We start from the raw sequence: 17,254 nt of genomic DNA, 5'->3' as shown, positions 1-17,254 counted from the left end.
GTGAGGGTGAGATGGGAAACAGAGGAAGTGAAAACCTCCCAGAAGGAGGGATGGGCCCTTGGGGGGGGGGGGGGGGGGGGGGGGTAAATCCTTTAAATATCTACTTGGCATAAAGTTATGCATCGGATGTAACCGGTCAGAAACATCATTTTGGGATAAGAAAAAAAAGTCTGTATACATACTACCTAGTAGTCGTGGTTCGTAACTTCCCCGTATTGGACAGAAGGGGGAAATAGAGGTAAGAATTCTTTAAAATCCTGTACTCATAGCATTGCTTGACTAGGAAAAACAGGTGAGCAATAAGGTCCTCAACGCTTCTTGTTCCATTTTCTTTAGTTTAAACCATTTTGTATTTTCAATTAAGTACATATAAATCACAACATATTATATCTCTAAGTACAAATGTCTATCGCGTACCTTTCTAAATCGACTAATCTCAGTGTTAGACGATACTTTTAAAACATATTTATTACAATGTCGCTAGGATTTTAAAAGAAATACCGACAAAATGTTTAAATATAAAACATATCTACAGACCATGCCGAACACATCTTTGTGTGATCAGCTTTACTTTAACACTGCAATCAACGTTTATAGCGAACTATTTTAACTTCCTGAGTTTTAGATAACTTCCAAAACTACTAAAAACCTAACGAGTGCAGGATTTTCATTTCAGAAATATTCGTCAGTGATGAAGATATTTTGGAGGTTTAATCTTGGACATCTTGAATTCAGACACGTCCAGTTTCTCAGCTGGGCGTTCAGTGAATATGTCCCGAAATTGCGTGAGTATTGAGTATCCTTTACGAAGACAATAGCACATCCCTGAATGTCTATTCTCTCTCCTTGCAATGTTTTACTAGCATTGTCTTCCATGCAATATTTCGTGGCTCTCCGAAAAAAGAAGGTTTTTGTAGAAGTTTTTCACGCTTGCTTTTCTAGTTATTCACAGGGCGACTGGTATACAGATATACATGTATGGGGATCAAATATATTGACCCAGGTAACCTACACTTGATGTGAGCTTGTTACATGTTTTAATGAAATATAAGAAAACGACTTATTCTGTTGCCGTAACCAACTGCTTTATTAACGTAAAATATATATTAAACATATCTAAAATCATACATCACCCTATTAATTCATAGATTTGTCATTTATCAATATTCGATTTATTTTTTTTCTCAATAAACTTATAAATATTTATTTGAAAATTCTTAATTACAATAACACGAGTTCGATAAACATACAAATATGTGGATAGACTACTGAGCCAGACAGTATTCATAAAACCAAAAAAGTATTCTGTGTAAGAGAAATTGAAAAAAAGTTAATACATTATCAAAACATATTTGGTGTGAAGTCCAATTGTACAGGTTATAACACTGTACCGAATCACATCATTGAATTTAGTGTAAGATATATTGCTTATAATTTACCAGATTTTCACTCGCGCGGTTAACATGGTAGTTTTGTTTCTTTAATTATACATACTTAATATAAACCAAGAGATAAATTTCATGTCTAAAATTCTACAATGCCTGAGCTTACTTACTTCAGCATATACAATTATTTGTGTTTAATTATGAAATATCGATATTAACAATTAATCTGCTTATATATAATGAAATGATGATGAAGTCATTCAATAAGGTACAACAATATTTTATAAATCTGTGTCCGTTATTCACAATGTTGCAAGAGAATATTTAACACAAACGAGTGCTAATCGTTTTTCTTTTAGTTTCTGAACAATACAAAAGACATTCAGAAATGTGTGGTGTACTTTGAGTCACTGTTAATAAAGTATATGTGCATCATACATATATAACATCCATATTTATACATTTTGGTGGTGATGAATCCTCAAACGGACTGTCAGTAAAACCATTCCTAGTCAGGATTGTTGTCAACAAAGTCCGCAGTCATTATCGGACTGTGACGAATCCTTAGTCAATAGTTAATCCACTATAATTATCATACACTGCTCTTGTACGGGAAATACCACCAACCTGAAATAGAGTGTTAGATTATCGATTAGACTGCACCTCAAACAAAATAATTGAAGCATGCTATAGATTTCATACACGCTGTAATTTATTCTTAGAATGTACAATGTCATGTAGTAAAGCAGGTCTAGTGGACCTTTTGTACAGATAACCACCTAGTTCTTGTAGGAGTCCAGCAGTTTCTGGATACCACCGCCGAAGTCAGGGTGAACCTGGGTAAAGTTGTGCACGGTTCTTCTCTGGAGGAACTCCTGGGCGTCCTTCAAATGACCTGCAATATTCTCCACCAAGCGACGGCGTTCCTCGGCAGTCAGCACCTACAGCCGGGGATAATTGGCAAGAGATAAGGACACATTGTAATAGAGAAGAAACAATGACATAGTGTTAGCATCAATGACAATAATTTTCAAGCCCAAAAACTTATGTTTAGATGTCTAAGAACAGAATGACAGTTGCCATGTTAGAATTCTTGCTGTGGCCTTGGGTATTGATGAGGGACTCGTTAAGACACCACGGAATTAAACCATTTTGACGCTACTTTATGGCCTTAAAACAAGAAACTATATACAGTGCAGATTAAATAACCTATAGATCATGATACCTTGTTCCAGAACGTCGTAACCTGGGAAAAATTGTCCTCGTCGCGAGTCTCGTATCGTTTAACGTCCCCACTGGAATTCTTAAAGGGACACTCGAGGTACTTGGGATCGTCCTGTGGGCCTGTGAAGCTATTAGGGAAGTAGTTTGGAGCGTTTCCTATAGCGAAATTAATTAACACACATTACCAAATGATTTTAAAATACAGTGTATGTATGGAAATCATTCTCGTAAAAAGCTCTGGGAAAATTTGCTTTTATTTTGCTTTTGGTTTTCGCAGTTCGTGTTCCCGAATTTCTGATGTGTGACGTTTCCCTTTCAATGTCCTAGCTTGTTACTTTTGATATACATGAACTCGTGCCCTGGGCATTATACATGCATATCAAATATTCTTTTATCTGATGTCCTTGTTCTGGTGTATGAGGATTTAGATATGCACTGGAGACATTTTACCTTTTAACCTTGTAACTCCTTTTGTGATTTTTTAATAATGGTAACATTCATCATCCCGTAACCACAAGTCTGTGTGTATAACAATACCTTGGTTGTCGAAGCACTGCGGTCCGTCCCGCTGGTAGTTCCTGGCGCTGGTTTTGTAGGGACAGTTGACAGGCAGTTGGAGGTAGTTACTTCCCAGTCGGTGTCGGTGGGTGTCCGAGTAAGAAAAGAGTCGACCCTGAAATATGTAAAATATGAAATGGTGAATCTACTCATTGATTAATCTATAAACACTTTGAAATATTTTGTTACTATATGCGCAATCATGATTCAAGTGGAATAACACAATTTGCCGAAGGATGCAGGTTGAGGAAGACTATGGATATCGTGTGGTCGACCGCGATGGGAGATCACGGGCTGTAAGTGCTGCTGTCTTTGATCCATTTCTTTGAGATTGTTATAGGTAAGACAGATTCGGTCGATGAAGCAGATAACGCTGTTTCAGAGCTGCAGCTTCTTTTGTTCTTGTACTTTAAATTACTAAAGATTTGCTGTAATTTTTTATATTTCATAAAAAACCAGAGTGTTTTCAGTTACAGTTAAACAAGATTCTAGTGATGCTTCTATTTTATCCTGCCTATTCGCTTCTATTTTATCTATCCCCTTTTAAACCAGAGGAGCTGACACCCGAGATCTCACCTGTAACATCTTGTCCGGACTAGCCTCGATACCCGGGATCATATGAGCAGGAGAGAAAGCGATCTGTTCCACATCCGCGAAGTAGTTTGTTGGATTTTTGTCCAGAACCATCTTTCCGACAGGAATCAAAGGGAAGTCTCCTTGTGGCCAAACCTTTAAAAACAGTCGATTGATATTCATTTTGATGTTCACTTAGCAATGATAGACATATTCCGATGCAGTGGAATTTTAATGTAATAAAGCTTAGCATTGACTCAAAGAAATTGAAATAAAAAGGAAAATGGAAACCATGATGTAAAAGAATATGAATGTTTTTTGTTTTGATTCTAAGGTGATGGAAGTCGTACCGTACATGTGTTAGACCTGATAAACAATACAGCAAACGCCACATTAGTGTACACAGATGACGCTGGGGACAGGCTTTAACAGGTAAGTGTTAGAAATAATACGAATTTTGGTTAAAACCTATTGAAAGAGATTGTGAAGTATTTCAGGTGAGCGGTTGATGATTTTGAATAAATGGATATAAAACTCCTAGTATCATAAATGTATCCTTTTTGCTGTAAACAAAATGTAAACTGGAAACTAGTTTTGGTAAATGGGATATAATAATCACCTTAGTCAGATCAAACGGATTGTATGAAACTTTCTCTGCCTCCTCAAAGGTCATGACCTGGATGAAGACTGACCAGGAGGGGAAGTTACCCTCAGAGATAGCGTTAAAGAGGTCACGGATGGCGTAATCCGGGTCGTTCTTGGACAGTTCAGCAGCCTGGTCAGCCATCAGGTTCTTAACGCCTTGGTCAGTCTGTCAAAGATTCAGGAAAAAATCACAGCTTAAGTAACTTTGTCTTATTTGGTCGATACTAAACCAGATTAATGTTCTACGACATATCCGATTACAATGTCTTGGCTACTTCTTTAGAGACGAACATTTTGTCACACATGTAGGCGTGCTATACGTGTAATTGTCATATATTCTATTAAACCCGAGCGGTAGTTTAACATCACATTTCCCCCCAGTATTCCGTCATGGAATAGGTATTCTAGGTATTCAATGGAACGCCATTATTTTGTGAGCGAAACTCGCGTCGTTTTCTCTGAAAAGTATGACGTGACGCTCGCAAACACATGGCGTCACAATCAAAACCCTCTCACATGGGCAGATAACTCTGTAATATGCAAATATAGAATATTTTAGTATAGACGGTCATTATCATCCAATAGCTACTTTTTTACAAAATCTTTATTCTGTAATTTTTTTAGTATTTGAGTATTTTTCTTTATTTTATTAGTTATCTGCATGCATAAAAGATAGCTTGGACTGACCATATTTTAGTTCCAATGTTGATATAACATTCCGGAAATATTTTGTTTTAGAAAGTCGGCTTACCTTGAAGACAAATTTGCAGTAAACAGGTTTGCTTTCCCCGTTGATCATCTTGAAGGTATGACTTCCATAACCATTCATTTTACGGTAACCGTCGGGAGTTCCTCGGTCAGAGAATAAGAAGGAAACTTGATGTGTAGTCTCAGGTCGGAGGGAGATGAAATCCCAGAACATATCAGGGTCCTAGTTAAAGTAAGAGGAAATTAAACTTGAACTTATCAGGATCATAGATAACTTAAGGCGAAATAAAAAGTCGTACACATAAAAATATTTCTCTATTCTTGTATGTGAAATAAGAAAATACACACATACTCGATATGAAACGATTTGTTTGAAGTAAGCACTGACAAAGAAATCATATCATTTGTTTAAGAAATGTTTACGCCTTATTGACAATGTGTTTGGGCTATAGGAGACAAATGTATTCTTTTGTTTGTCTCGTTTTGATTCTTGTGATGGTATGAAAGATATCTTACTCATCCGAGATTAAAACATAGTGAATGGTTACAACATACCTTCAGATGGGTCTGTGGGTTTCTTTTCTGTGTATGAATGAAACTTGGGAACTAGGGAAAAAGAAGACACATTTTATTCATGTATTGTATTATTTAGATGGACATATTTTTGTTAATTGAAATCACGGAATTATAAGCAAAGTGAACTTTTCTGAGTGTTGTTACTAGTAATAGGACAGTAGTTTGCAAAAGACAATAGAAATGGAAGAATACATCAAATATCTCTCTTATCATTGATTGGTTCTATTGATCATCATGTATTAAACTAACGATAAAATGATGATAGTAAATAAGAATCTGGTTATTTTCCCTTTGCTCTAGGTAAACCCATGCATAGCATTGATCTACTTCTTGTTAACCGAAGTCAAGAGACGAGCCCACATAAGACGACCCAGCGACGGACCAGCAGATTTAAACACACGGTTATATGGTAACTTGGGTGAAATACATACAAATATGGGGTCACGGATGAAGAAGATGGGCGTGTTATTGCCGACCAGATCCCAGTTGCCTTCCTCTGTGTAAAACTTGACAGCAAATCCCCGGGGGTCACGTGCAGTGTCAGCAGACCCACTCTCTCCTCCTAATAACAAGTAAGTCACATCATTTCAAATAATTTTTTTCCTTCACACTCGAACATATCCACATAGAAGCAACAGACACAAGTTAAATACCAATTTCCTTCTATCATGATACTAACCAATGACTCTATGACCGTTGCCAAAGAAATTGAAGATATTCCTTATTTCTTGATGAATAATTTATATTTCATCAAGTGGATGGAAACTTTGATATTTAATATTCTATTTATTTCATGTTACGTCTCTATTCTAGGTCTAACCTAATACCAGTAGTCTACATGTATTTCAATCAGACGCAATTTTCCGGCTTGCTAATATTGCTGCTTAACACATGCGGAACACTTCTAGGAAAAATAACATTGATGATCTTATGCAACACAATTAAGCTCAAACAATTAGAAATTAAAAGTTAGTAGGACAGACGCACGGAATATTATATTCTGGTTTGATATTAAAACGAACGATATTTTCACTGCAAATGCTGTATTCTGATTGGTCAATAGTAAGTGAAAATGTAAAAAGTGATATTTTTACTCTGGTGAAACATATCTCATATATTTTCACCATTAAACTTTATATTATACTCCGAAAAATGTAATAAAAATGTTCAACCTGCAAAATGAGTGTGGAATCTGGTTAATTTTTGTCGGTACTGGAGATAACAGTCATGATATTTTGACTCCAAACATTGTTTTTGTACACTAATTCCAAGCAGACATACTGTATTAATTTATAAACATACGCCCTGCAATCACCATAAAGACGACCGTATGAAAGGCCACCTATCACAACATGTATAGTGTTGACAATGCAACGGAAGTTTATCCATTATCAAGGTAACAATATGAAAACAATTTAGCGCTGGTAGATTAACATCAAAATAAATTTCTCTAATATGTTTGCAAATATATTTCTTCGATAAATCGTGAATGACGCGAGACTTATATAACAAAATAGCTGGGGAACATTATAGTTACTATAATGTATGGCAGACAATCTTGTTATAAAGTATATAAAGATAACAAATGAAAAACAGGAAGATTTGACAGTGGATAGTATCGCTATTCAAATAAGTATTTTGCTTACTTTTGTCAAGTAAGCTAACCATGTTGAAAATATAATTGCATCGTATGTCGTAAAGATAATGTTAGAAAGTTCTGAGAGCAGTACCGATATACAATAATGATCCGAATGGTTTTGATGAAGAGTTTTGAACCACACAAAGGATAAAATGTATTACAATAGTATCAAGTACATTTATATTCAATTTTTCTGTTTACCAATTTATTTTAAATACTACTAATAAGATATCTTGTTTTAAAAGTTTCATATTATATTCGCTATACACTAGCCTATTGTTTCAATGATGATACATACCCACTGTAGAGAATCGAACAGCTAATGGCGTCCTCTTGCCTACGGACTCAAAAAGCTTGGCCTTGCAGTACTTTGTAATGTCATGAGTGACCTCAAAATATCCAAACGCACCTATAGAAAACAGAGTGTAACTGTTAATAATTGATATACTGATTAGTATGTCTAGGAATGGTGTACATTGTATAATGTACATATAATATAACAATAAAGGTGCTTAGATGAAAGCACATTCAGGCTGACGTCTCCTAGAACTTTTATATGGATACTTCTACAAGGATTCCATCTTATTGCTGTAGCATTCAGTCTCTTAAACTTATTACAGTTTAATTATTGTTTTACAAGCTACATACTTATTCACGATTCAACAGTAATCCCTAGGATTATCCATAATACATATGTATTTTTGATCAAGTTCATTCTGCTTAACTGTACCAAAGGTCTGTGATTTTTAGGCTTGTGAAAGTATCAGTAGTTCAAACAGGGGACAAGACCTTCAAAATTGAAAACGTGTGACGATAACTTTTTCATATACATTTTACTAAATTTGTAGTATGGCGTTCTACAATATTTATTCATTGCTTACTCGATCGCCAATCAAAGACCTGCAGATACTTCCTTTGAATATTAGCAACACAGTCAACCACTGTGTACCTTTATACAATTCATCTGATGTACATCAAAGAATTAAATAACTTGTATCTTCTGTTGCCTCCACTTTAACTATGAGACAGTCCAGGGGTGGATATAACGTCAGTGATAGTAACCCGTGGAGTATTGAGGATGTATTTATGGATGGGTATGACAAAACAAAATTTTGCTATGCCGTGCTCCATCCCAGACACATATTTGCCTCGTGCAAAGACTTAAAAAACGACGTTATTGGTTACGTCACAAGTCGTGTTAACAGATAATTTGGACAAGAGCTAAGTAGTATGTAATACAGATATCACGGACTCCTATTACCCAGGTAACGGCTGTTGACTGAACCAATACTATTGCGATACAATTTTATACTATGCATGTGTAATATGACATGTTTACCTTTCATCCTTAGTTAGAGTCATAAATGGTATCATAAATAGCATATGGATAAACCCTGAGTATACATAAATCTAAAACACCAGTACGAGTAGTATGTATCAAAGTAGGACACTAAACAAATGATGTATTAGGTTAAACATATGTGACAATATAGTACGGGAGTAAAGAATGAGGGCGATGGTGAAGGTTTGTGTGATTTAAAAAAATGAGGGCTGTCGGGATGGTGCAGGTTTGTGTGAATTTCAAATTGAGGGCGATAGTGTAGGTTTTGTGTGAATTTAAAAAAAATGAAGCAGTCGGGATGGTGTAGGTTTTGTGCGATTTAAAAAAATGAGGGCTGTCGGGATGGAGTAGGTTTTGTGTGAATTTAAAAAAATGAGGGCTGCCGGGATGGTTCCGGTATGTGTGAATTTAAAAAAATGAGGGCAATAGTGTAGGTTTTTTGTGAATTAAAAAAAATGAGGGCAGTCGGGATGGTGTAGGTTTTGTGTGAATTAAAAAAATGAGGGCAGTCGGGATGGTGAAGGTTTTGTGCGAATTTAATAAAAAAAATGAGGGCAGCCGGGATAGTGTAGGTTTTGTGTGAATTTAAAAAAAATGAGGGCAGTCGGGATGGTGTAGGTTTTGTGCGATTTAAAAAATGAGGGCTGTCGGGATGGTGTAGGTTTTGTGTGAATTAAAAAAAATGAGGGCAGTCGGGATGGTGTAGGTTTTGTGTGTATTTAAAAAAAATGAGGGCTGTCGAGATGGTGTAGGTTTTGTGTGAATTTAATAAAAAAAATGAGGGCAGCCGGGATGGTGTTAAATTGTGTGAATTTCAAATTGAGGGCAATAGTGTAGGTTTTTTGTGAATTAAAAAAATGAGGGCAGTCGGGATGGTGTAGGTTTTGTGTGAATTAAAAAAATGAGGGCAGTCGGGATGGTGTAGGTTTTGTGTGAATTAAAAAAAATGAGAGCAGTCGGGATGGTGTAGGTTTTGTGTGTATGTAAAAAAATGAGGGCTGTCAAGATGGTGTAGGTTTTGTGTGAATTTATTAAAAAAATGAGGGCAGCCGGGATGGTGTTAAATTGTGTGAATTTAAAAAAATGAGGGCAGTCGGGATGGTGCAGGTTTTGAGTGAATTTAAAAATGAGGGCAGCCGGGATGGTGTAGGATTTGTGTGAATTTTAAAAAATGAGGGCAGTCGGGATGGTGTAGGCTTTGTGTGAATTTTAAAAATGAGGGCAGTCGGGATGGTGTAGGCTTTGTGCGGTTTAAAAAAATGAGGGCTGTCGGGATGGTTCCGGTTTGTGTGAATTTCAAATTGAGGGCAATAGTGTAGGTTTTGTGTGAATTAAAAAAATGAGGGCAGTCGGGATGGTGTAGGTTTTATGTGAATTAAAAAAATTAGGGCAGTCGGGATGGTGAAGGTTTTGTGCGAATTTAATAAAAAAAATGAGGGCAGCCGGGATAGTGTAGGTTTTGTGTGAATTTAAAAAAATGAGGGCAGTCGGGATGGTGTAGGTTTTGTGTGTATTTAAAAAAAATGAGGGCTGTCGAGATGGTGTAGGTTTTGTGTGAATTTCAAATTGAGGGCAATAGTGTAGTTTTTTTGTGAATTAAAAAAATGAGGGCAGTCGGGATGCTGTAGGTTTTGTGTGAATTAAAAAAATGAGGGCAGTCGGGATGGTGTAGGTTTTGTGTGAATTAAAAAAAATGAGGGCAGTCGGGATGGTGTAGGTTTTGTGTGTATTAAAAAAAATGAGGGCTGTCGAGATGGTTGTAGGTTTTGTGTGAATTTAATAAAAAAAAATGAGGGCAGCCGGGATGGTGTTAAATTGTGTGAATTTAAAAAAATGAGGGCAGTCGGGATGGTGCAGGTTTTGTGTGAATTTAAAAATGAGGGCAGCCGGGATGGTGTAGGTTTTGTGTGAATTTAAAAATGAGGGCAGTCGGGATGGTGTAGGATTTGTGTGAATTTTAAAAAATGAGGGCAGTCGGGATGGTGTAGGCTTTGTGTGAATTTTAAAAATGAGGGCATTCGGGATGGTGTAGGCTTTGTGTGAATTTTAAAAATGAGGTCAGTCGGAATTGTGTTGGTTTTGTGTGAATTTTAAAAATCGGCAATTTGTTAAAAAATTGTTGATAGATACAACCACTGATAATAAAAAGATATAACTCTATGCATGTTTCACGATGGAAAAGCATGTGATTAACTACGTAGCAGTTGATTATCATTCCTGTTACACACTTTTCAATGTATAAATACCTAAGCGGCTTCCGATTGGCTTTCAACTTCGGCTTTCAACTTCAACTTTCATAGTATATTTTTAATTGTATATATAACAGGTAGATGTTTATTTCAAGTATAATCACCAGAATGTTATCTCTGTATTGGGGTGTTATGTTTACAGTGGCTAGTTTTCCTGAAACAACTGATCATCACGGTATAAAGATAGAAGGGTTATGGGGATAACAAGTTCCCCAACACGTGACTGTTATTTATCATGTTGATCTAAACTTTCGTGAGTTAATTTTCAAATTTTGTAAAGACACTTGCGAAGGCTCGTGTCATTTGAAAATGAACTCGAATTTGATAAACATGATAAACATTAGTCACTTGTTAGGATGTTCTTTTTGACGTCTGACTTCGTGGAACAAGCGTTGAAAACAACTTGACCTACTATCTGATTATGTACTAAATGGTCCGAATTGAAAATTATACTGTAGGCAATGCCTGTGTCTGACTATGCATAGCTTACAGATAAAGATACTTTTTGTGGTACCGTATCAGTCTGTACTTGTTTACTGTTGGTACAACGATCTTCTAACTCAGCGTTTTCAGATTCTAGATCCATTTACGTTACTTTCGATATCGATATATTAAAAAACATACAAATGTCAAGCCAAGTTATCACCCAGCACTGTTAATTTACATACTAAGTATATACGCTACAAGGAAAATTTGTTCATAATTTTTCCTTCTGATGCTTATGTTTTATGGCAAGTCAAGTTATTATTTTTGAGGTTGTAATGATGATTATATACCGAAGAACCAACAAATGATGCCAGTAGTCCTTATATACAATTTTTCCCTTTATGAAATATCATATCATATTCCAATATATCATGCAGTATGTTTAAACCCACTATTGGATGAGCATTGCTTCATAAGTAAATGATGATCACTATATATACTGCTGAAATTTAATACGTGCCAGACCATCAACACACCCACCAGTTGCTCTGATCCGTATTTAACGCTTGGTCCCTCAGTCAAGCTAGATACAACAGTACAGTGATTTCTAATTAAGCATACAATTTCCATCGCATAACATGATTTGTCAGGCATCTAGATTTGTTAAGTTGCATATTAGCAGTGAACACCTCTTTGTGAGTCAATCAGTCATCTAGAAGATGTCATCATCAGAGTTACTCAAATAATTTTAAGGAATTAACCTAGAACCTAATTTAATCAGTACTATATAGGAATCAAACGCTTGGTCATTGAAGCATGAAATCATATTCAGGAGTTATTCGTAGCAAAAACTAGAAAAAATGCCAATATTTAATGATTTTCAAATCATCAAAATCGTTAAATGTTAACTAGTGTTGATTACCGCCATTGACCAAAACAACATTTTAGCAGTTGATGATCACCATGAAAAGATACATGTATTGCTTTATTCTTTTATTTATGTGAACGTAATGTTTCATTCTTACCAACTTTTCCTTATAGACACAAATGACTTTTAGTTAATGAATATGTAATTTTACCTATCTAACATATCTATAGATAAAGTTTACTGAGGCATGTGTTTTTCCAATGTACAATTGAATCCAATTTCAGGGCGGGATGTTAACACGCTGACAAATATTTATAGTAATTAAGATACAGCCCCGAAGGCTGCGAAATAGCAATGATCTAATTTTCACTTAACAAAAGGTCTTTATATCTTAGATGCTTTATAAATACGAGCTCACACCTGAAATAACTTCTGATAGGACTCGTAGTCTAACCAACCACAAAACCATAAAAGATAGATTTTCGGAGTAAAATATCTCCAAGACAAACATCGAATATGAATGAGCGAACTTAATTTGACAACTTCGTAAAACTCTAAATCTTACTCCGATTTTATTTGAATAATGTTACCTTGAATAACTTACATTTTATAACGTGTACATGTAACATGTCGATCTGTTAAGTATATTGATAGTATGTAATAAATTTTTGAGTTATGAACAATGCGAGACCTATATTTCATATTCTCCTTAACGCTTCTTACGGTAAATGTCCTTTATATTTGCTTTAATTCTTTTGTTTGACAGCATTTAATTAATTTTTACACTAGGGACGCAGAAATTCTTCATAATTTTCGGGCATAATGACATGGTTATCATTTGTAAAGTAAACAATCTTTCGTTTTCGTAAATGGAGCGTATCCAAAGTGACTTATGCATCTCGATATGCACGAGATACTTTGCACTGAGGAGTAATAGTCATTAAGAGATCTTATCTCCTAGAATGTACTGAAAAAACATTCTTATGTGACAAATGTGACGATTTTAGTGATAGAGCCAAAACTCAAATATCCTTCAAATATTATGTATTTAGAAATCAATTATATTTATTAATTAATTTTCGCAACGTTGACAAAACGTAAATGAAATTTTGCGGCTTATTTAAAATATATTTAATTTCTACGGACTTGCGCATGCTTGAAGTTCTAGCCTGACGAAGTAAGTTGATATATTCCAAGGATCTATCAAATCACACAATATACCAAACTATCGTCGAGTTATCATATATATTAATGAAAGCTAAAAAGCGTGTGTAATTAAATACCATCAAACTTTAATCTCACTTACGTCACTATTACACACCGGCTTGTCGCTGTTCAGATATATCTGTGTTATGTATTTTGAAGGATGATTCGGGAAACATGTGTTAGAGGCCCGCTTACTCTCTGTACAGGTGAACAGGCGATACAAAGCAAAGCAATTTACCCTTGTTACTTTACCTAAAGTTATTTCACTGCGTGTATAACCATGATGTCGTCAGGATTCATCGAATAAACATAATCACTCGAGTGTAAAAAAGAAAGCACTTTACGAATTTAACATCCTGCTATAAGCTCAAATGACGAAAAAAAAATATTGGTTATTGGGAAGCGACATTAATGTGTAAAACATGTAGCAAAAAAACATCCTTGTAACCTTTTGATGTTTTTTGCTCTGCTTTTCGTCAAGGACAAGCAATGTCATTGAAAAAACCCCAACAGAAATTAAATACTTCATAGCGTATCTAAAGCATATAAATGTTACCTAAAAATTTTGTTGATAAAAATCTTATATTTCAAATTGCGTTCTAAAATGAATCAGGGGTCGTGAAAGGTCACAGACCTGCTCCCTTAGCGTGGACGACTCGTTCTGGGATACGCTCCCTATTGAAATGAGCCATTTCGTCGGTGAAGGTGAAATCCTGGATAAGGACTGGCCCCCTCGGCCCTGCGGTTAGTGTGGCTGTTTTGGTCCCAATAGGGGCACCTGTTCCTGTGGTCAGAACATCAGGTTTCTGCAAAATAAAAAAAAAGTTTTATCTATTTTGCATACTTTAGTTTGGATCATCTCTTAATTTACAGTGAATAAAAAAAACAACAAAAATATATTGAATTTAGCAGTCCAACTTTCACTGGCTCCGATATATGATAGACATTCATCTATAATATCCAATGCTAGTATCAGGGAGTCTAAAGAAACTCGTACGTGTGTTACACCAGGCCATCTACCAGAATAAAAAAGTCTGGTGTCTTACTTCATCACATGATAAACTTGCTAACAGTAAGAAAATAATGATGAAGTTGGTAGCTAATAATAAGTTTGTTAACATTCAGTAATTCTACTCCGCTATTATATCATTAGTTACCTGACATTTCTATCTATTATAACGTTCAAATGTTGCTTTGAACAAAACAGTCTATTTTACTGATGATTTATACACATACCGGTTTTGATTTCCTGAAATCATTCAGTTGTTCCGTAGCTCTGTCTCGGTTCGCCATCTTTACTTTGCTTCTGTCAGGCCCTGAATTACGCCCGTCCAGTGTCGCAGCCGCTAAAGTAAATGATAAAAAGTTTATTACTATTCATTGCTATATGACTCTGTTTCGTGCTATTTTTAGCTCCCAACCAGTGTCGCAGTGTATTCATCCATTTCAGGATCCTGGTGTATTAGTTTAAGATTAGAAATGTTTCTTTCTTCTAGAATTATACAAATACGGCAGCACATATGAGAATGCACATTTTGTATTTTAACAGATCAAGCAACGTTTGAACAGCTGTCATCGTGTCTGTAAGACGTTCGTCCATCTGTAAACGGTATTTATTGTTTGTTCTTCTATTGAAGGTGAGGAAGATAAGAGTATGGAAGATAAGACATACAGACACTAAGTTTCAGATGAAGTCTGATCTTCTGAGAAATACAAAATGACAAATAAGTGGAACGAGATAGTAACCAGATAAACCTGCGGTAATGGACTTGATTCTGATATCCCTCCAGCTCGAGCAACAATTAGACAAAGTTGGGTATGAGCACTATGAACACCTTACCAAGTCCAGTAACATGCTTCCTGCTCTAAAGGATAGTATAACTGAACTCTACCAAGTCCAATAACACGCTTTCTGCTCTAACCGAACTCTACCAAGTCCGATAACATGTTTCCTGCTCTATAGGATAGTATAACTAAAATTCCTACCAAACTTTTACCGTGTAGCAAAATAAATCTCTTTCTCCAATTCAACAGTTTGATTTACCCTTTTTCACGATTGTGTAGCTACCAAGCAAAAGAAATGAATGCATTTATTTCTTTAAAAATTCTAAAACATTTCTTGAAGCTGGTTAAAAGCATCTCCACAACCTATTGATATGCATGCTGTATCGAACGTTATCACTTCATTTCAAAGTTGCACGTTAAACTCCTGCTTGGGGACACCGATGGAATGGCGAGTAAAAGAAGATATAATTGACGTTAATTCCAATCGAAGCACATGTCTTAATTTCACTATGCATTTACTCTAAGTCAAACTAATTATCAATCACTAAACAATCAATGCATCATTTTAATCATCCATCCTATGAGTCGAAGCATGAGTTATTTTACAGTATGGTAAGTGTACGGTGATACCAGTAAGTATGAGTTATTTTACAGTATGGTAAGTGTACGGTGATACCAGTAAGTATGAGTTATTTTACAGTATGGTAAGTGTACGGTGATACCAGTAAGTATGAGTTATTTTACAGTAAAGTGTACGGTGATACCAGTAAGTATGAGTTATTTTACAGTATGGTAAGTGTACGGTGATACCAGTAAGCATATGAGTTATTTTACAGTATGGTAAGTGTACGGTGATACCAGTAAGCATGAGTTATTTTACAGTATGGTAAGTGTACGGTGATACCAGTAAGCATGAGTTATTTTACAGTATGGTAAGTGTACGGTGATACCAGTAAGTTTGAGTTATTTTACAGTATGGTAAGTACACGGTGATACCAGTAAGTATGAGTTATTTTACAGTATGGTAAGTGTACGGTGATACCAGTAAGTATGAGTTATTTTACAGTATGGTAAGTGTACGGTGATACCAGTAAGTATGAGTTATTTTACAGTGTGGTAAGTGTACGGTGATACCAGTAAGTATGAGTTATTTTACAGTATGATAAGTGTAAGGTGATGCCAGTAAGTATGCGTAGTTTACAGCGTGGTATGTTATTGTGTTGATGTATAGACTCTAAAAGCATCTCTATACACTGAGAAAACATATCCGGGTACAAAGTCTAGCCACCCAGGTATCTACTTTCACTATAAGAAATGCTATGACAGCTTCTAGATGTTTACCTCTTGAAACAACAAGTAGGTGTTTTAATAATGCATAGCAACCATCACATGACTCGTATTTGAAGCATTCTTAAATTGTAAATTATGATATACATTGATGTGAGTTAAGGTCCTTAAAATGTGGAGCCCCGAATCTGGTGTAATATTTAAAGTACATGTCACTTTTATGTTCCTTAATGAAGGGTAGTAGTTCAAACCGAGGAGAGGGATGATACATCATTCGTTTTCAGTCTATTATTAACGCAGGCTGTGTAAGTGTAAGATGCCAGGTGTTTACCTCATGGCCCGGCATTTTAATTGTTTCTTATAATTTTAATTACTTACTGTATGTGGCCTATGAATAAGACATTTGACAATCTACTTGTGTTATCTACTCAAAGATAACATTTCTTGTTGATTAATTCGTTGTAACACATGTTTGAAGCGGAAATGAGAATGCAACCATTGAAAATATTGTGGATGATATTCTTTGTTGGTCAGTTAGTCTAATGTCATGTATGTGTTTAATCTCCTTGTGTCAATTTTGTAAGCTACTGATGTAAAAGTTAAGAAAGATTTCAAAAGCAGTGATTAATGTCATTGAACATCACTTGAAAAGTAAAGCTATTTGTATAATTCATAATTGTAAGCTGTTGTATTTACATGATAAGCTGTATCTTTTATATATTGTTTTTTTTTTCAGATGTCATTCAACTTCGAAGTAGGCTGTCATTATGCTGTTGAGTTATA

General features: G+C 35.5%; 1 protein-coding gene across 1 annotated transcript; it reads right to left on the bottom strand.

Moving 5' to 3' along the window:
* Nucleotides 1–1,060: 1,060 nt before the first annotated feature.
* Nucleotides 1,061–14,794, bottom strand: LOC138305097 (catalase-like). Its single transcript, XM_069245500.1, has 12 exons — nucleotides 14,636–14,794; nucleotides 14,034–14,205; nucleotides 7,607–7,717; nucleotides 6,101–6,231; nucleotides 5,649–5,699; nucleotides 5,137–5,316; nucleotides 4,360–4,551; nucleotides 3,744–3,896; nucleotides 3,147–3,282; nucleotides 2,611–2,765; nucleotides 2,165–2,326; nucleotides 1,061–2,012 (listed from the first exon to the last, which is right to left on the bottom strand). The coding sequence occupies exons 1-11, from the start codon at nucleotides 14,690–14,692 to the stop codon at nucleotides 2,165–2,167; spliced, it is 1,500 nt and encodes a 499-aa protein (XP_069101601.1). The 5' UTR covers nucleotides 14,693–14,794; the 3' UTR covers nucleotides 1,061–2,012.
* Nucleotides 14,795–17,254: the final 2,460 nt, after the last annotated feature.

Source organism: Argopecten irradians, chromosome 1 (assembly GCF_041381155.1).
Source record: "Argopecten irradians isolate NY chromosome 1, Ai_NY, whole genome shotgun sequence".
Lineage (NCBI taxonomy): Eukaryota > Metazoa > Mollusca > Bivalvia > Pectinida > Pectinidae > Argopecten > Argopecten irradians.
Note: the sequence above shows the minus strand (reverse complement) of the source record. Positions and strands in the feature narration are given on the sequence as shown.